The sequence below is a fragment of the Solanum verrucosum genome, unplaced genomic scaffold (genome assembly GCF_900185275.1).
Source record: "Solanum verrucosum unplaced genomic scaffold, falcon-dt-bn FXZP01000147.1, whole genome shotgun sequence".
In the NCBI taxonomy this organism is placed as follows: Eukaryota; Viridiplantae; Streptophyta; class Magnoliopsida; order Solanales; family Solanaceae; genus Solanum; species Solanum verrucosum.
Window position 1 is genome coordinate 861,284 of NW_026020343.1, and position 22,153 is coordinate 883,436.

General features: G+C 34.0%; 2 protein-coding genes across 2 annotated transcripts in view; both read right to left on the bottom strand.

The window, feature by feature from the left end:
• The window catches only part of LOC125837352 (uncharacterized), a 293,499-nt gene that overhangs the window by 167,387 nt on the left and 103,959 nt on the right, over positions 1 to 22,153 (bottom strand). The gene's annotated exons all lie outside the window — the stretch shown is intronic.
• LOC125837356 (O-fucosyltransferase 20-like) lies at positions 15,685 to 19,390 on the bottom strand. The gene is made up of 6 exons (XM_049516491.1): positions 18,857 to 19,390; positions 18,513 to 18,681; positions 17,876 to 17,965; positions 17,497 to 17,780; positions 17,136 to 17,394; positions 15,685 to 16,512 (listed from the first exon to the last, which is right to left on the bottom strand). Exons 1-6 carry the CDS (start codon positions 19,372 to 19,374, stop codon positions 16,282 to 16,284), a joined length of 1,551 nt encoding a protein of 516 aa, XP_049372448.1. The 5' UTR covers positions 19,375 to 19,390; the 3' UTR covers positions 15,685 to 16,281.

Here is a 22,153-nt window from a genome sequence, read left to right on the forward strand (position 1 = left end):
TGCATCCGGCTTTTTACATTTTGTTGTTGAAGAAGTGTGTGGGTGATCTAGCGTCTATTGTACCTTTAGAAAGCGTGGTTGTGAAGGATAGTCTCACTTATGAAGAGGTACCAGTTGAAATTCTTGATCGTCAGGTTCGAAGGTTGAGAAACAAAGAAGTCGCTTCAGTCAAGGTTTTATGGAGGAGTCAGTCCGTAGAGGGAGCTACTTGGGAAACAGAAGCATCCATGAAGACCAAGTATCCTCACTTCTTTCCTTCAGATTCCATTCCAGCTTGAGGTAATAGTTCCTCTTCAGTTTTTCAGTCATTCATGTGCAGTTTCAGTCTTAGCATCATGTTCCTTCAGTTTGTACTTGCATTTTTAGTGTATTTGTATGTTCTTGGAACTTAGTTCAGTCAGAAATCAGTTTACATTACTTAGTGGTAGGGTTTGCTGCTCTTTCCCTCCATTTTAGCTAGATTAGTCTTCATTCGAAAACCAGACCTAGAATTTTTTTTCAGAAACTTACCTAAACCAGTGAACCACGGCAGGGTTCACAGACCATGATAGGGTCCACGGTCCGTTGACCTGCTTGTGGTCATGACTTAGACTTAACCAAGCCCAGACGTCATACCACGGACCCTTCGCGGGCTGTGGTCTTGAAGACTGGCTGTGGTGGCCCTCGTGAAGTCTAACCAGTAGACCCCTTAAGCCTAGCCCTCAGACCCCCAAGCCTAAGTGAGGACCACGAGGACCTTCACGGTCCGTGGTCCTCCACATGGGACATGGTAGCCTCTGTGAAGACCATCCAGTAGGCCCGCAGACTTAAGCCTCCAGACCTCAGCCCAAGTAAGGACCACGAGGACTTTCACGGTCCCTAGTCCCTTTCACGGTCAATGAAAGTGGCCATGGTCAGCCCCGTCAGATTTTTAAGTAGGGTTATTTTGGTCTTTTCCCCTGTTCGTTCAATACCTAAACTACGTCGTTTAACCCCTAAACTACGTGGTTTTGGTCAGCCTAGAAACATAACTAGAACTTACCCAAGTCAAATCATTCATCAAAACATTAAAAAATTAGAGCGTTAGAGGAGAAAGAGGTCGAGCAACCCTAGTTCAAGAACGCAACAAGGTTTCTTCAGTTTCAGCCCCAAAATCGAAAGATTTCTCTGTGGAATTCATCACCAGGTACGTGGGATTTCACTGGTGGGTTCCTTTCACCCATTAGGTCCCTAGTTTTCAGTCAGAATTTTGATTCCCTTAATATTATCTAGACCTAGGGTTTCTTGAATGTTAGAATTATTGGGTTTTAGCGATTAGAATGATCCAAATCATATTAGCATGTTATATCATTGTTTTACCCAGATTCATGCATAAACTCAGAACCCTAGCTATGTAGTTCTTTCAGTTCATGAATTACACATACCAGGTCAGTTAATTCAGTTACATATGAACATGCCTCTATTTTTGAATGCATTATTATCAGTATATAAATGCTGCATTCTCAGTTTGCATGTCAGTTTTGAGCTATCCAGTATGACAACATTTCAGTCATAAAGTGTTAATTAATTAATCATATGGGAAGCTTAATACCGAGTGGACTAGGGTCAGTCACCCTCTAGTCCCAGAACTATGCGCCTCGTAGGTTGTAAGTTCTCTCTGTGGGCATTATTTTAGTGATCACGCCAGCATGCCTCTATACCTCTGGCAAGGTATATTGGGTCCTCTCGATGGGGCGTATACATCGGACTCCACACTTAGCTCATGTGGTTTTATGTCAGTTATTAGTAGCTCCCTTGCAGTTTAGTCATATTCTATTGCACTGACCATATTATCCGTATAATTCAGTTATTAGTCTTAGCATGTTATAAACTTGGTCATTGCATTCAACATTTCATGTTTAAAACTCTCAGTTGTATCATGCTTATCTCATGTCATTGCTCAGATAAATGCTTTGATTCAGTTATGTTATTGTTCAGTATTATTCTAGCATTCATGTTCAGTACCTTTCAAGTATTGACGCATACTCTGCGCTAGATCTGCTCGTGATGTAGGTTCAGGTCCTCAACAGTTAGATCACGCATAAATCGGTTCCTGATCTTCAGTTCAGCAGCATCAGTGGTGAGTCCTCATTCTTCGAGGACTAGTGACATAAATATCTTTATCGTTTTTAGATTGAGTTTCAGTTTTGCTAGATCTAGCTGGGGCATGTCCAGCATTTCTAGTCAGTAGAGACTTTATTTTAGACATAGTTAGTTTCAACTTTAGTCTTAGAGTTTGACTTTTATCTTGTAATCAAACTCTCAGTTATCTTTATTCAGATTTAGTATATGGGTATTCCCCATCATTTCAGTTTTACATGATTTAGCTTCCGCGCAGTATTTATTGTTTTAGTTGTCTGTACTATGCTTATGATTATGCCAACAGGGTTAGCTTGGGGTCATTCGTGATCCTAGGTCCCGTGTTGCATCCAGAGGGTAGCCTCGGGGCGTGACATTTTCACTACCATATTAATTAATTAAATTTGTTTTTTGGTAATTAAGTTGGGGTCCAAACTAAATTGGTTCAGTTTATGCTTCATAAAATTAAGTTAGGGTTTTGAGAGAAGAGAAAAGAAAAGGAGAAAAGAGGAGAAGAAGCAAGGATTCATTAATTTCTTGAGGAATTGATCGCGGATTTCACTAAGGATTCAATCCTACGAGGTATGTGAGTTCACACAGCGTTGGGTTCGTTCACACACGCGCCAAACATGTATATTTCAGTATGATTTTCATCCTAAAAGATTGAGACTTTGATATTCTTGAGTTGTATTCTTGAATTGCTTTCGTTCTTGAAATTGGGATGAGATTGAGGAGTTCTTGAGAGTTTAAGGTCGATTGTTAGAGTTGTTTTGAGTTAGATTATATTGTATATGTTCTGGGTATCTGAATCTAAAGAGAAATTGAGAAAAAGAATCGAATTTAGGCGAATTGGGGTTAGAAAACTAAGAAGAAAAAACTCAGGTGAATCTGGAGACCCAGTCCGCGTCGCGAACCTTGCCCACCATTTCACAAAAATCTCTACCGCGTCGCAGAGCGGTCACGGACCATTCTGCCTCAAAATTATTTTCGCAACATAATTAAATGCATCTCTGTGTCGTGGACTTGCTTCCAGACAGTGATTTCTTGATTGTTTCTCATGTTTAACTATCTAAAAACACTCCTAAACATCATGAGATCTATCCTATCACAAATGACGATCCTTGAATCCATAAATTCAAATTCAAGGAAAGTTAAGCGCCAAGTCAAGAGAAGTTCATAGAGTCTTCCAAAAGTCTTTTACAAATACTTTAATTTTGTTTTTAAGACCTGAGTTTTGAGTTGAGTAAAGAGTAAAGATTGAAGTTCATTTTCTTCAAAGAGTATATCGGGACTATGTATTCCCAAAGAGTAAAATGTTTTCACATTTAAACAAGAAAGGAAACTGAGATTTCCAAAAGAGCCTTTGAGCTAGTTTTCAGTAAAGAGTAAATGCTTTCACAATTAAGCAAGAGAGAAAACACTGATTTCCAAGAGAACCTTTGGGCTAGTTTTTGAGTAATTATCTCAAACCATAGAGTTATGTTTTTAAACATAAGAGCTAGTATCATATTTTTGGTGTAGTATTGAGCACCGATATGGGGGAGAGGTCAGACAACTCCCAGCCCCCATAAACCATGTAGCCACCATGGGTAGAAAAAAGTTCATACTTTTTAGATGATTCCTTAGTGCTTTTTAGCATAGACTAGTGGATACACTTAAGGGTCGTTTGGTAGGCCGCATTAAAACAAATAGTCAATGTATTATGTATGATATTATTTAGTACTATGTTTGGTAGGAATTTGAGCCTATGTATAACTAATCCATGGATTAGTTATACCCTCCTACATGGTATTATAGGATGTATTACTAATAACTTCCATTTGGAGGTATTAGTAATACATAGAATATAATACCATGGTATAAGTCTATGTTAAGACAAAAATATCCCTCAAATCATTTTAATTATTTTGTTTATTTTCTTGATTTTATGTTTTATTTGTAATAGTAAATTTATTTATTACAAATTATTTAGAGAGAGTTGTTTGTTACTAAATAAATCCAATACAAATTAATACATTATTTGAAATGTGAGTTGTCTAATATTACAAATTAAAAAGGCAAATATATCACCACATGACGTTTGTGATCTTAATTGAATGTGTGTGTGTGTGTGTGTATATATATATATATATATATTTGTGGTTTTCTAATTAATTGTATTTTGAACAATTTATAAAACTGAATACATATTAAAACTACAACTTGCATTTTTTATGTGTAAATGTAGATGGTTTATTCAATTTTACTATTGTTTATCGTCTTTTCAATTTTAAAAGTTGATAGTTTATCTTTTTTAATTGAAAATTGACATTTTGTAAATGATCAATTTACTAAGATGATAATTGTTTATCCTCAAATAATTTAAGTGAAAAAAGGCAATCATAACAACAAAATTGTTCTTCTCATATGCCATAAAAAAAAAATATTGTCCGGTAATTATTTACCTTAGCCCAATTACATAATAATTCAAGGGTATAATTGGAAAAAAGTTTTTTATAAAGTATTAATTCAAACTCAAGATTACGTGAAAAACAATGAACCAAACACTTGATAAAAATAAACCTTGCATTATTAATCCATGCACTATTAATCCTTGCATTACTAATCCCAACATTACTAATCCCTGAATTATTATTTTTTGTACCAAACGACCCCTTAGTAGTTAGGTTCTATGTTAGGTTCTATGCCCTTGGCAAGGTAAAGGACGACCCTTGCAGGGTGAGGCAAAATGTTGTATCATCACAATAACTCTTAAGTGATGGTTGTCGGTTAGAGAAACTCCCACAGAAGTATTTTGTATTATTATATACACATATTTACTTGTATTTTTATATACATGCAGAGTTTATGTTGTATCTTTGCATACATACATAGTTACTATTGTATTTCTAAATACACAGAGTTGTTATCCATGTTTTAAAAAGCTTTTCTTTATATTGCACTTGTTTATACTGCTTTATATTGAAATGAGTTGAGTTGAGTTGAGTTGAGTTGAGACCAGGTTTCTTCTTTCAGTTCCTTTCAAGCTTATGTCTTGTTTTATATTTCCCCTCGCATGCTCGTACATTAAATGTACTGATGCCAGTTGGCCTGCATCTTTTTATGATGCAGATTCGGGTAACCAGGATCAGTATCCAGCGCATCGTTGATTCAGTTGAGCTTCAGAGTTGTTGGTGAGCCTCCTTGCTTCCGGAGGATCCCCTTTTCATTACTTTATCATTTTTGTTCATTAGGATGTCGTGGGTCTTGTTCCGACGTCCATCTCAGTTGTTAGAGGCTTTATAGACAGTAGTTGATGTTACTTCTTGAGTCTTTCCATTCCTATTTTGATGATTGAGACTTGAGTATCATTTTGGCTAGTGAATGTTCTTTATACAGTCTAAGTTATTTATTGAGCAGTTCAGTTTACTTATAAAGTATTTTATAATGAGTAAGTCTTCCGCTAAGAGTAAAGCCATGCCAAGAGTTCGCTTGGGGCAAATAATGGTTCTTGAGTGAAAGTCCCGCCCAGGGTGTAGGCTTGGGGCGTGACAGATAAACAATTCATCTTTGGTTTCAATCTTCTATTTTTTCTTTAGTCTTGAATTACATGAAAATAGTCTTGTTTATGTTTTTGATTATTATGAGTTGCTAACAGCCTTTTTCTAGGGATGTAGCCATGGGTGATTGTTCAACATCGATTGATTTCTATGGATTAATTTGGTTATCACATAAATTACTTTTGTATTCTTTTTTTTTGCATTTCATGATTCGCCATCATTGAGATAAATATATAAATTGATCATAAGTCCTTTGGGTTCGACAATCTAGTTTTGAAAGAGCCATTTATTACTTATACGACTACGTACACTTGCGTGTGCATTTGGGAGCAACAAGTCTCATTAATGGTGTCTCTACCCACTCCTAATCATTGGCGATGTAGAGCATTAACCACTCTCTTTCAGCATTTCAAAAAAACATTTGACCCCTTCTTTAAAAAATAATTACTGTATATCCATATATCCAACCAAAATAGACAAACTTTAAATGAAATTTAAACTGAAGACCATAACATGAAGCAAGAAAGAAAGAAATAGTGGGAACACTTGAATGTAAGAAACACAACAAAGTTTAGAAGAGTTGTTGTAATCATAAGTAAAATTAAAATGAGAGATGAATTCTAGACATAAAAGAGAGGAGAAAAATCCAAAAGAGAAAAAAATAATAAATAAAAGACGCATATGAGAATGGAGGAACTTACCCAAAGAAAGATTAATAATTGTAAAGAACATCAAGAGATTGAATAGGAGGAACGGACAATTCCATGTAATATGGTGGTCTGTTTTGTATCTGAAATAGCACATGGTTTGCTAAAAGAGAAGTGTGCAATACACGTGTTCACTTATCAATAAGATAAGACCAAATAAACAGTATAACAAACTGTTTATTTTAAAAAAAAAAAGAGGAGTCACCACTTAATTTTTTAAGAAAAATTAAGAAAATGATTTTTTTAAAAAGATTAATAAAAACAAGAAAATCTAATGAAATTATTAAAGGGTTCGGGATTCATATTAATGTTTTAGGAAGGGTTTAAAGGCACCTAAAACATCCGCTAACTTGCGATTATCCGATAATTAAAATATTTAGCTAATTATTCTAAAGGCATACTTGATTGAATAGAGGAAATAAACAACTTTAAGATTTAAAATCATTAGAGAGGGAAAAGGGGAAATATTATAAGGATATTACTTAAGTAAAATTTCAAAAGTAATTAAGTAAGAAAATAAACACTTCTTCAATTTTTTAGGAAAATATAAATAAATGATTCAAACTGGTTATCTTTTGGGGCATTGATTTAAGAATAAAACCTTAAAATTAAATAAACAAATAAACATGCAATAACAGTTAAAATAAATAGGGGATGAAGAAGAAAAATTGGGCCCAAGTCTGGTTCTGTCCGCCTGGGCCAACACTCGGGCCTAATTTCAGCTTTTTTGGACCTTTAGCCCAATATTCAGAACATGTCCTAAAAGAACTAAAAATGCTCCAAAGATTTCGACTTCGGCCATTTAACCTGTCCTAGATTAAATAATAGGGAAAATTAGCAAACTAGTTACATCCCTAACATAATTAGTAAAAATATCTACACTTTAAAATAATTATTCAAAATGTCAATATTTTAGAAAATAATTTGTATCCAAATATTATTATTTTTATTTCCTTTTATTTCTCAAAACAGTCCAACATTGGACCAACTTCTACACCACTAACCCGTAAAAACGAAAAAGAAATACATCCACTACCCATTACACTTCTTCCTAGGCTTTAATACCATTAAATTTATTTTCCATCTTTCACGTTTCCACGTTTTTTTCTCTTTCATCAACTTTTCACCATTGCCCCCATCTTTCACGTTTTCTCTTTTTTTTTTCTTTCATCAACTTTTCACCATTATTCTCTCCCCCATTGTTGAAGAAGAACTAATTATTCAAGTTTATACCAAATTTATTCAGATCTATAAATTAATTCAAGAAATCTCTCAATTGATAAAGGTAATTTCAAAGTCATCAATTATTTTGTGTGATTTCTTGAGATTTTGTTTTCAAAATCACAAATTACCAATCTGTTTAGTTACTTCATCCAACTGTTTTATACTTAAGTTTCACACTATTGAATCTCAAATCAATACTAATCTGTTTAGTTACTTCATCCAACAAATCTCTGAATGTCGCTTATTCTTTCAACATAATTGCTTCTATAGTGTAATCAATGTAGCAATTCTCTTCGTTCCACCTTTCAGAATGCATGACTAGAAAACTAATCCTTCCCATGACTACATTAACAAATATATATTGATATTCATATATCAGGCACAATTTGTATTTCAAACTTTTTTTCCAAAATGCATTATTCAGTAACTTGATGTAGTTTTCATTTGTTAGCTAAAACATAAAATTGTATCCCAAAATAGTTACTAATTACATAAATGTAATGGGATACATGATATTATGTGCGTTCAAATATCACTAGCTACAAAATATTAAAAAAACACGCACTCAATACATACAAAAATTTCATCTTTTAGCTAAAATACAAGAAATTGTATCCAATACTTAATTATATCCAGCACTCACTACAAGTCAACACAGAATTGTATCCAATACTTAATTAATTTATGTATTTTTCTTCCTTGTATTACGTTGTCCAGTATATCACAAAATTGTTATGACTGTATCCCAAAATTGATACTTATTACATTAACGTAATGGGATACAAAATATTTTCTGCGTTCAAAAAACAAAATCTACGAAACTAAAATAATCACGCACTTTCAATCGTTCTAAATCATAGATTGGATACAAAATATCCTAAAAAGGTAAAAATCTCAATACATACAAAGATTTCACTGATTTCATTAGAAAAAAACCACCCACTCTTCTAGTCGAGATATACGAATATATCATCCAAACAAATAAAATAATCGACAATAAAAAAAATACCTAATTATTTTTTGAGTTCTCAACGATAAATGTCAAACTTTCTTGAATTTCGTGGAACTGACTACTTTCTAGTCGTGAATTTTGAAAACCTCCGTTTCAAAAATATGCCGAATTCAACTTGAAGAAGATTGGATATTATCCATGGAATGATTCGAACGACAAACTACTGTTTTCAAAAAAAGTTTTTGGAATTCTTAAGAACAAAGGAAAAAAACGCTTGAATGAAAAATGGCAACATATGCTCTTTGAATACGTAACTGATGTCAAGTTTAAATTTTTTTTTACCTTTTTTGAAATTTTTTGTTTCATGATTTTCTCTATTTTGTTATCAAATATTTGTATTTTTTCAAATTAATCAAAATAAAATAAATACACTACTCAACCCTTAACAAACTACAATATTGACATTTAAAATAAATAGTGAAACTATTGCTAAGGAGTCCCATTAGAAGTTAAAATATTATTGTTTTGAAAATTTTCCCATAATATATAGCAGAGATAGGGTCAAAAAGCCCATCTACAGTTCAACCATCTGTATTTTGTTGTTATTGGGTCAAAAGCCCATCTACAGTTCAACCATCTGTATTTTGTTGTTATTGGGTCAAAAGCCCACTTGTTTGGCAGCCTTATTATTTAGGGAAAAATTTCAAAACAATAATATTTTAACTTTTAATGGGACTCCTTAGTCCTTAGCAATAGTTTCACTATTTATTTAAAATATCAATAATTTAGTTTGTTAAGGGCTGAGTTATGTATTTATTTTATTTTGATTAATTTGAAAGAATACAAATATTTAACAACAGAATAGAGAAAATCATGGAACAAAAAATTTCAAAAAAGGTTGTATCAGTCCATTTTCCGACTTCCGGGACATGTATGATACGGTTTTCCAGCCTTGCACATCTGTTCCTTTGCTGACTGACTCGATAAAATGGTAGAATTAAGCCTCTCTGGCCCAATTATCGAAATACAAATGAGGAAAGAAGTCCATGGGACTCGGGACAGATTCACATACAACGCACAAAAAGAAAGAGAAGAAAGTTAGTAAGTAACCATGGAAAAGCTACTTTAAATTACAATTCTTATGTAACTTAAACAAAAGAAACTAACACATTTTTATCACCGGCTAAATAGCACCTAAAATTTACACATTGACACTCAAAGAAGTTATAATTCAGAATACGCATTTAAGCTAAAAAAAACATGGTGATCTTAGGCGAATTATGACCCAATTAAACCATGTATTTAAAAGAACTCTTCAAAAAGCAATAAGCGCAACATTACAAAGATAAAGATGGATGAAAAATGAATTAGGCTTAATCATCTTTGTTTTAAGGGAAAAGGGTCAAAAATGCCCTCTACCTATTAGAAATGGTTCAAAAATACCCTCCTTCCATCCATTGGTTTAAAAATGCCCTTAACGTTTTTTTTAGGTTCAAAAATGCCCTTTAGTTAACAGAAATATGCAATAGAATTTAACTTAACAAATGGTCAATTTTCATTGGTCCACCTAATTTTTTTTATCAAATTAAAAAAAAACCCACCCACCCATCCCAACACCCAAACCCGTTTCTAGTAAGTCTAACCCAACTGTTATCTCTCTTCATTCTTTCTTCTCCTCCCCCTTTCTCCCATCTGCAATTTTAACTTAATTTAATTTTTGTTTCCTTCTTCAAATCCAATGTTTAAAAATTTATTTGCTTCTCATAATCAAGGCTAATCACGTAATCGCTATTGAAGATTGATTACAAATCATTTCATGATGTGGACGCGGATATGTAAATTCCCACCTTGTGGCATCAGTAACCAACAATTTAAAATTTCAACAATATAATATGAGACTTGTTAATACAGTTCTAAACTTATTTTGGTCGATAAATGGATAAGAAATTTACTATGTAATTTTGGTGGATTTGAATCTACATTTAGCTGTTATTTTTTGGTTTCAAGCTTTCATTTTAATTTTTGTTTGTTGGGTTGAAAGTTGCTGTTTTTTCGCTTAAAATCCACATTTATTTATCATACTTGCTGCAATTTAGCTGTTAAAATGCATATTTTAAATGTTGTTTTGTTAAATAGTGCAATTTACTTGTTTTTTGGCCAGTTAGGTGCAACAATTTACTGTTGTTTTTGGAATTGAATGTTATTTTTTAAAGAAAGAAAACAGAGGAAGAAGAAAGAGCATAGAAAGGCTTAAAACTGATGGTGAAAATGGATTTGGGTAGTAGGATGGGTGGTGTAACATCCGGCAATTTGAAATAACTATGAAAAAGCTTGAAATTGGAAATAGTCATTTTTTTTGGAAAAATTTAAAATCTGGAAATTTGGTTAAGTGTGGAAAATCAGTGAATTTCGGCCAACTTTGAGAAGTTATAACTCCTAACTCAGGATGAGTTAGGAGTAGTTCCAGTTATGTTTGGAAATCCCTTGGAATGATCTTTCCAACGTCGCCGAGTTTTCTCAATTCTGAGTTCATATGAGCAAGTTATGCCCTTTGAAAATTGGGCAGTTGGCAGGGAATCCGTCCGGAAATTTTAAGGGCATTTTGGTCTTTTCCCTAGCCACTTCTTTTGGGGTTATATTGTTGTGTTAGGCTGATTTTTTTGGATCATTTGGTCCCATTTTAAAAGAGTGAAAGCTAGGGCTTGAGAGTGAAGAAGAGAAGAAGAAGAGAAGAAGAGGAGAAGAAGAGGAGGAAGAGGAGATCAAGCAAGTTTCCGTCGTGGATATAGTCGGGGGTGATCCCTACTAGGTATGTGAGTTCTTAGTGTTGGGTTGATCCTTTCCCCCACACACCAAACTCATTTTCATTATTGAGAAAAGATTGGATATGTTGTTGAAGTTGTTGGGTTGTGTTGTTGGTGTTGTTGATTATGTTGTTGAAGTTCTTGTTGGTTGTGGGACATGTTTTGGTTGTGTGTTTGAGTTGAATCTCTTGTATGTTGAGGGATTTTATGACCCTTAGTGTTTGGGGTTGAGTCCATTGAAGTTAGGGTAGTTTAGAGTTGGGAAAAAGAGGAAGAAAAGTCGAGTTTTCTGGGGAAAGGGGTGGCGCGTCACGCCTGCCAGCGCGCCCCAAAAGAGCTTTTGAGCTTTCTCCCTTAGGGCGCCGCACCTAGCAGAGCGCCAGCAGGTCCCCTCTGAGCTTCAAGGGCTGGCGCCCCGCGCCTTGCAGAGCGCCAAGTTGCCCCATTCCTCCCCCACTTTCTCATGCATGTTCCTAGGTATTGTACTTATGTTTCCTAGTTGTTTCCAATACTTTAAGGTACACTTAGACGTCCCAAACTCATCCATAAACATGTGATCATATACCTTGAATCCATAATTCAATTCGAGGCGAGTTTGGATCAAAGTCAAGTGAAGTTAGAGTCAAGTTAAGCAAGTTAAGAAGTAAGTCCAAGCAAGTCTTTAAAGTTGTTCAAGAGTCTTTATTGAACGTTTTAACTTCATTCTAAGGCTCAAGTTTCAAGTCAAGCAAAGAGTATAGAGTTTCAAGTTAAGTCAAGAACATAAAGTTGAGTTCATTTCTCAAAGTTATTAGGGAACTATGTATTCCCAAAGAAGTTTTAAAGAAATGTTTTTACATTTAAGCAAGGTTGGAAACTGAGATTTCCAAAGAGCCTTCGGGCTAGTTTTTGAGTAATTATCTCATATCAGCAGGAAGAAATATGTTTAAAAACATAAGAGCCAGTACGTTTTTGGGAGTAGTATCGAGCACCGAATTGGGGGAGCGTTCAAAGAACCCATAGCCCCCATAGAACCATGTTAGCCACCATGGGTAGAAAAGGATCATACTTTTTAGATGAATCATTTTCCAGATAGACTAGTGGATCCATTAGGTAGTTCAGGTCTTATACCTTTGGCCGGGTATAAGATGCTCTGGCAGCGTGAAGTCGATTGCTGTATCATCACTATAGCTCTTATGTGATGGTTGTCGGTTAGAGAAACTCCCACAGCAGTTATTGTATTTTTTCATACACAGAAATTATTGTATTTTTATATTCTGTATACATCTCAGGCTTATTGTATCTTTGTATACACACAGAGTTTATAACATGTTTAAAGCAGTCTTTCTTTATATCACACTTGTTTTAAATTGTCTTATATTGAAAGAAGTCAGTCAGGTTGAGTTGAGTTGAGCCAGGTAAGCTATTCAGTTTCTTCCAGATTTCCTTCTAGCCTTTGTTGCTTAGTTTTCCAACTCGCATACTCGTACATTCCATGTACTGATGCCAGTTGGCCTGCATCTTATGACGATGCAGATTCAGGTACCCAGGATCAGCATCCAGCACGTCGTTGATCTAGCTTAGCAGTTCAGAGTCAGTGGTGAGCCTCCTTGCTTTCCGGAGGACTCGGTTGTTTTGCATTCTTAAGTTTTGTTTTATTAGGATGTTGTGGGGTCTGTCCCAACATCCATCTCAGTACTTTAGAGGCTTCATAGACAGTCAGTCAGTTAGTTTTGAGTCTCTCTTCTATGTATATATGTAAATATCCTATTTTGAGATTTGAGTTGCCTTTGTGGCCAGATGTTATAAGTTAAGTTGTTTTGTAACCTTGCGTTTGCATTGAGTTTTCTGTTGAGTTAGGTTTCCGCTGAGTTAAGAAAGTCAGACCAAGGGTTTGCTTGGGGCCAGAAATGGTCTCTGGGTGCCGGTCCCGCCCAGGGTGTAGGCTCGGGGCGTGATAGGTGGGTTTTATTTATTTGATAAAAAATTAGGTGGACCAATGAAAATTGACAATTTGTTTAGTTAAACTCTGTCATATTTTTGTTAATTAAAGGACATTTTTGAACCTAAAAAAAGGTTAAAGGCATTTTTAAACCAATAGTTCAAAGGACGGCATTTTTGAACTATTTCTAATAGATTAAGGACATTTTTTTATTCTTTTCCCTTGTTTTAATAAATATAAACAATTTGTCACAAGGAAATACTTGGACAGTGCATAATTCAAGGCAAGAGAGTTGTCAACCAATAAAGGAAATACACTTAGTTCTTCTACTTTACACAGAACACAAGATTAATTCAAGATGAGTTCATTCAAAAAGCTAAACCAACGAGGAGAAAAGCTCTACTATAAACATAGGAATTCATCAAATCTTTATACCAACAGGTTGCTCAACTACAATGATACCAAATAAGGACAACGAAATAGAGGGGCATTTGGAAAAGGGCCAACAGGTGCATGGCTTTAGCAAAAGCAAACAATGGTGCATCTTGATAACCAAAGCAACATGTTGGGTTAAATATAAAATCTCTACGTGAAAATTTACCGGTAAAGGAATAGAAAGATTATCAAACGAGCTAAATTTTCTAATGAAATCAGTAATACACATTACTCAAAGAATTCAACAAGACGAAGCACAAGGATGGAAGCATGTTTAACAGTAAACTATATTTACATGGGCGATGATAGGTAAGAAAACAGAGCTTCAAATGAACAGCAGGGGGTAAAACTTGATTAAGATGGCAAAATTCGAAGCAAAACTAGACTAAATGAATACCGAAAAAGTTCGAAACAGGGTGATATACATCGAAACAGAAAAGAAGAGTAGATGAATAAGATTTAAGCTAAATTTGAGACTTAAAACAAAATACAACCTGAAATTCAAATTTAAAGCAGCAAAATCATGACCAGATTGTAATCAAGGAAGAGAAAAATTAATTAGAATGCTACAACAGATAAAGGGTTGACATAAGTGGACATGAGGGAGTTTCAGATTGAGCAATGACAGAGATCAACACATATCCTCGAGCAAGAGAGAAATAAACATGTATTCCAAATCATTCAAATAAGCAGCAACCTTACAAACTTCATTGGAACCTAATGACTACATATAGCTATCTCTACCACCCTAATAATTACTCATGAGTAAACTCGTAAGTATGACATCATTCTATCATTTACTGCTATCTAAACAGACACGAAAAATGATCAAAATCAGTGGAAAAACAAGTTCTATCGCAGACAAAAGACAGACTTTCATATATTTGCAGGTTTAAAACACGATGGACTTCTGAGTCTGGCTTATACTATTATGAACTTTAAAGACAATTAGCAGCCCACGAATTCAAGCTTGCATCAGCTTCATATACCAAACACTATGCTAGTCATGGAAAATCAATTCTAGACAATAAATTGGCTAAGCCAAGGAAAACCAAACTCTGCCAGAAAGAGGAAAACTGCATACTTACTGATAGAAAACAACTGTTTAACAAATAAGGGAGCAATATGCTGAGATCATGGAGACAACAGAAAAAGGATTAATGGATAAAAGGAGACTCGCTGCATGAGGTAGCTTATACGAAGTAACAATACACATTCAGTCAAAGCTTATGGCAAATCAAAACCATATAGTCCAAGTCAAGAAATATGCTCTAGAGTGTAATCAACAAAGCTTAAACTAATCACAGCTAGCATCCAAACTAAAACAACTTTTCTATATTTTTAAATGGAACAGTAACTAAAAATCTTAGGTAAGACACAGTGGATTCTTAATCAGTCCCAACACACAATAACTAAAATATGACTAAGAACACCTAAACGGAAAATGTAGAACAACTACGAATCCAAAAAAAAAAAAAAAAACTAAGAAAGGACTTTTACCTTTTTCTGGGCAGCGAACCGAGATTACGAGTTTATGAACACGACTCCACCGCCAGCCGTGCTTCACCGGGTTCCAACAAGACCCAACGAGTTCGAACGGAAAGTCACAAAGCTCTTTTTAAGCTCTTAATGTATGTATTATATAGCTATTTCTGGGAATTTTCTCCAATCTATTTCTTTGATGAAGATCCTCTAGGTTTTGAGTGATAAATCAGTGTCCAAAAAAATCTCCCTGAAACAGAGAGTAGAGGAGGATTTATATAGAAGAAATTGGAGCTGAATTAAGGGGGGGAAACGGGTGGAATTGGGTGAATTCAAAATTCGATTCCTTCCTTGAGTATAAGGTTAGCCAGCTCAATTTGGTACAACGGAAAAATGATGAGGGGATGAGCGAGCTATAAGATTGAGACACCTGGATCAATTCTCGAATGATTGGGTGTCACACTAACACAACATGTTGTATATTTAAGCACTGCAGTATTAGTCCTTTTACTTGTTGGCTTATTATAATAAATATAATATATAATATAATAATATATAGAATGTACATCGTTTATGGTGGATTACATAGATGTGTAAAGAATGAATTGAATTAAATAACATGTTCCCTAAACATAGATGTGTAAAGAATGAATTGAATTAAATAACATGTTCTTTCCCTAAACTAATTAATAATTCATCTTTTTCCAGTAGTGGATCCAATGTGTTCGCTATGGTTTCACGGTAACCAGTAGCTTATGACTTGAGGTCGTAGTAGGAATCATAAACTTCGAATTCTGGATCTGCCTCTAATCTTTGCTTAGATCCCTAACTTCGAAGAGATAAACAAACAAAGAAGCACGAAAGAGTATGAAGCTGTAGCCTGTATGGTGATGTTGCTGTTGAATCATAGTAACCTCGGCATCAGCGTCTAAGTGTGTCTACCTCTTCATCCCTCCAAAAACGGTGACACCTCAGGAAAGCCTGTTTTGGAATTAACAAGACTATCTCAAGGGAGACTAATCCATCAGATGCAGCTAGCAGGTAGTTCCTGATTCACATTGTCCACTATTCGTAAATCATTGTAAGAATGTCTGATTAGCTGCTTGTGGTCTGAAAGGAGTTACATGGAGGAATGGATAGTAGTACTGCTGCACATGCACTCTGGGACAGGGTACTTCGTAACATCCCTTCCTGTCTTCCTGAGTTCTGGCTGACCTAATGAATCTTTGTGCAAGTCCAGTATAATTTTGTTGAACTCTGACTCAGAAAGATATGAGTTAAGAAAATGCGGGAGCATCTGTCTCTTATTAGGAGTGATAGTCTTTTTGTGCCCTGCATAGGCCCTGTGTCCCTGTTACAAAAACTACCACAATCAACAATAATAAAGGAAACTTAAATAATCCAACCCCGGCATTTTGGTAGGGATTGTTAGGTTATAAGAAGGGCTTACAACAGAATGAACCAAACATATATCATACACAGTTTTCAGTTGCATATTTATCTCAAAGCCAAGATGATTATGGAGTTTTTTTTTTGATAGGTAATAAGATCATGGACAATATTAAGGAAGAAAACAAAAAGAACCAGATCAGATAAATAGTTTCCCAAAAAATAATACGGTAGATAAGTAGAACAGGTTGAGAGTATATGGCATGTGTTTGTGCTCCAAACGACAACATTAAAATTTTACATTCGAATTTTTAAAAAATTCTTGTTAATTTTTTTTTCTATGGTAAGGTTATAGAGTGGTCAGGAGTGAAATGTAATGCAAACTATAGAGGGGTCAGGAGTGGGTAGTAATGCAAACTATCTTCAGTGACTTGTATTGTCCTACTCATAATTCAAGTTTCTACAAACTCACTCGCTAAACTCTAAGTCATAAATGTTTTCTAGGTTCATGTTAGTTCAGTCTGTAGGTTTCTGGACCAATGTTCTTGAACTATTACCAAGAACCTTATACACTGGAGGCAGTACCTGGATAGCATGACCCATGTTTCCTCCATGAGATGGCATAAACACGTCACTGTTCTCACACACTATGTAGTCAATAGCAGCCATAAGTGATGCTTTCTTTGAAAATGGTTCAAGCTCCCCAGGCAAAGCAAGATCCTCTTTGTTATAGAAATGGGGAAATTCCTTGGTCAACGGCCGCAAAGCTTCTTTCCCACCGAACGGAATGCCACCAGCCCAATAGATCCTTGCGCCGTTTGGAGCTCCCAGAGCCTTGATCAGCCTAAACAGAGATTGCAGATTTGTCAAATACAGAAACATTTTTTAAGTGCATCAAAAGATAAGGGAAGAAACGGAACACTTCCTCAGGAAGTATAACACTTGCCTTGTAACTTCCAACGCATTCAAGGGGCAGAGACCAGCAAGCTTTCTTTCATGGTAGGTCATATTTGACCTTGAAGTTAATAGGTCAGGTCTACGTTTCCGCTCATTGTTTATCATTTCATCATACTCATGACTTAAACCAGGAAGACATCCGGTCCTCACCCACACATCCTTCTCCATTCGCAAATGCAGAGCAAGAAATGGTCCCTTGCTCCTCATCCTCTCTGTAAGTTTGTTACCGAGCTCTAAGATTGATGGGTTAAACCTCAAAGCATGAAAAGCCACCTTAAAGTTCACAGAAAAATAAATTAGAAGACGCCATATTTTAATTCTTGTTTCCACTGGAGTGAGGTGGAGCATCCAGATTAAAAGCCACCTACCTTGCAACGAAGTTTCTGAAGATTGGATGGTAGATCCTTAGATACCCTTGAGTCAAGACCTCGTAAAAGAAGAACTCCATCCCTTCTAAGCTGCAGCAAGATCAACCAGAACTATTTAAGTACAAGAACTTTCAGCATCATCTTTAAAAAACAGAGAACCTGTTTTCAATTATTTTTTCACTAGAGACTGTGTTAGACAAACCAAAATACTAAATCAAGCAAGCTTTTGCCAATGAAATATACTTGTGTAAAATCCGAAGTAGTATTACTATATTAATTTCAGGTAACTGTGATTTATCAAAGAGTATAAAAAATTCTCTCGAGCTGTCATACGTCAATTCTAAGACTTTGCCAGCCAACTAAAACACCACAAGTTTAATGACTTTAAGAGAACAAAATTTGGAATACAATGAAGAACAAAGTAATGTCCCAATAGCTAATATCAACGTTCATCATCTATTGCTACAAATAGAAACATGGACCTGCTAAATACCACTGATCATATACTGAAGCTATGGTCTTACTAAGAAAATGTTATGATCACCATCTTTTTATTGCATTCCATTTTTTAGGTTGGACTTGAACTTTTCAAGGGGAAGGAACTCTAAAACCTTTCTAGACTTGAACTTTTTCTCACCTTTCTGGTGTAATGTGACCGTATCCATTCAGGGGAAGCATGAAGAGGAGTCCGTTTCTCCTCTACTGGCCTTGTCATTACGTGTGTAGATGGAAGCGATGAAACTATTCGAACGTCATTTCCCAAAACATTTTTGAAATGATCCAAGTCGAAAATATCAGAAAACTCACTGCAAACACACAGACCATACATCAGAAGTTTACAGAATATCACAAAAGCTGAAATAAAAAACAAAATCCATCTGAAATTTTCTGTACACAGTAATTAAACCTAACTTAGTATTGTTTCATTGATGAACAGATTATTGCAAATGAGACTAAAAATGGAAGGAATAAAGAGCAAACCTTTCATCAGCCCAAATAGGATTGACTTGAAAAATGGGAACAACCAAAGCAGCCTCAAGAATTCTTGCAATCACTACAGCATCAACAATTTGATTTCTCTGCTGATTCATTCCCCCAGAAACCACAACCATCAGATACCTAGTCTTGTCATTGAGAATCTCTTTACTTGCCTTACTGAAATCCAAACAAGGCCTGTAACCCAATCCATCAGGTTGCTTCCAGAACTCACTCTTTTCATTCACAATACTTTTTTCATTCACACTAAACAATTCATGGGAAATGGAACATGGGTTTTGTGAGAAAGGAACAAAGTCCAACCACATCCCAACAAAACCAAATAGAAAAACTAAGAAAATCCAGAATCTTGGATTAGTTAGCAAAAGCTTAAGCTTTAGAGATAAAGAAGGACTAATTATCTTTTCAGATAAGAGCATATTTTGAAGATGTGATGAAGAAAGTGAATTGATTATGTGAGATGGCACTGCAATGTAACATTGATGTTTCTTTGATAAACCCATCCTCCTAATCCTACACTAACATTGATTATCTGAGAGGTTTCTTGGGAAGTTTGTAAGAGAAAGAAAATTGGGCAGCTGGGCGGCGATAAACAAAGAAACAATGCGCGTTTGGTATTTTGGAAGTCAGACAAGGTATGCGTGTAGTCCTTGTTTGCTTTTCCCATTTAAGACCTGCCAACATATATTATTCTATTCTATTCAATTCAATTTTAACGTATTGCTTTACAAATTGGGCTTCTCCTTCATTTGACCATATTGCCCATACTCCACTCTCAACACCTACATTACGTCCTTTCCACTTTTGCCTATTTTATGTTTTGTTTTTTTAACCACTAAATCCATTTCTACTTTGCACAAATACTATTTAAATGAAAAAGGTATTTTATATAATAATAATAATAATAATAATAATGTCTTTGTCTACTATATATTTATTATATTTAATATGCGTGAATCTAAATTAAAAAATCTTAAATATTCTTTTGGGAGTTTCTTCTATAAAAAGAATATAAAATAATATAATTATACCTTTTTATAAATGTGTAGACGTATAATTTGGTTTTATAGGGAAAAAGCATTAAATTTTTTTTACATGTAATCATCTACTTTAGAATGAAAGAACAATCTTGTAATTTATAACGAATTTAAAATAAATAACATAAATACATTATTTTTCAAAGTAAATAAAAAGCAACGGAACAAAAGAAGAAGAAGAAGAAGAAATAACTAAATAAATAAATAAATATACTTTTAAAAAATAGAGGTGATATATTGGGTTTGTTAATTATAATTAGTATATGTTTAATGTAAATAAGTAATGTTTATAATTAAATATCGAGTAATGTCTTAGTCGTGTAAACTTCTACATACCAATTAATTTAACCTAGAATAAGGATTTTTCTAACGTGAAAAAATATAAGTAACGTTCTTGTTCTTAGAAAATTAGTCAACTAGTTGTTATTATAATTTCAAATCATTATGGTCAGGTGAGCCAAAATGAACTCAAACAATGAAGATCCAAAATGTCCTCTTCTCATATTCATTCTATATTTAAGCTATTTAACTCGATGACGATATATTTAGGCTATTTATCCATTTTTGTTATTAAATTTGTCTTTATTCATTTTAATCTTTTCCACTCTCCTCTAATCAAATATGAATCTTAATTATGTTTATTGAATTGAATTTTGTAGAAAAACAATAAACAATTGTTACAGAGTCATAGAGAATCAATACCACTTGACTTTATGATGAAAAAGTAAGTTATACCCTTTCTTATAATATTAATAGCAATTATTATGTCTCAATTTCAAATACTCCTATAAATGTTTCTTCTTTGTCTACATATAAACTTTTTTAGAATTACCTCATCCTCCCTCCCTATATGTTACTTTATATTTATCATTTTTCACGCTATGCATATTTCTCAATAGTTTTAAGAACTTACGTAACAAACACCAAATAAATGATATATTTTAATCATTAAAATTATTTCTTTTAAGCAATCAATTATAAATTTAAAAATATGATTAGTAATTAGCAGATTTTCCAACATAATTAAGTTACTAATTTAAATCAATAGAAAAGAATTATAAATTTTAAACTTGATTAGTACTTGTAGAAGAACTTCAATCATAATTAAGATAAATTCGTGAGGAAGTGATATCTCTTTAGGATCTACTCTAACATTTTAAAATTCTAATTTAAACTAAAAGAAATTATAGACTTACAACAGCCAGAAGTTCATATAAAATCAAACTTAAGAGACATCATAAAGATACGAAAGAAAGAGATAATATAATACACATATCATTATGACATTATTCATTAAGAAATAGAAGGTAAAAATATCAACACATAGTTTTTTAAGCTCTTGTCGATATCCACTTCACAAACCTATCATTATTCAAGAACTTTCTTCTTCTTTTTCAAGTTAAACAAAAGAGAGAGACATCATTTTTGTTAATATTCACGTCACAAATCTATCACTATTTAAAAACTAATTTCTTCGTATATGTAACACCTTGAGTGTTTAAGGTTGTCCTTCATCTTGTATCAAATTTTTACGAGCCTAAGTTCGGGAATTTTATTGTAACATTAGGTGTGATTCGATAGTGTTGAACTTACATATATAGTTTCACGGCCTTCCAAATTGTCTTAAATATTTATGGAAAAATATATATTTATTAATTACGATGTATTTGCGTATGTGTTCTTTCATATGAATTTTGCAATTTATTAGTATTTCAACGGATATAGTAAGTCTAGTTATGTCAAAATTAGTAATATATAAGATTTACTCTATTCAAAATAATTTTCCACTAATTGCAGTGTATGCAAAAGATATATATATTTTACCACGAATCTACGCAATACTTGAGTGCATACATAAGGGGATTAAAATTAACTAATGACCCATATGTACACGTGACTTTGGGGGAAAAGGTATTTGGTGATTAATCACAAATGAATTAATTAGGGATAAGGGTCTGAAAAATATCCCAACTTTGGTCGAATTTGTTTTTGTGATACTAAACTTTCATGAGGACCTATTACCTCTCTAGACTATTTAATACTGTATTTTAAACTTATATATTTGCCCATGTGGATATAAAAAATAATGCAAAATTATAAATAGTAATGTGTCCACGTGGACACATATATACCTTTAAAATACACTATTAAATAGTTCAGGGGGTAAAAAATACGGTATTAAATAGTCTAGGGAGGTAATAGGTTCTCATGAAAGTTTAGTATCGCAACAACAAATTCGACCAAA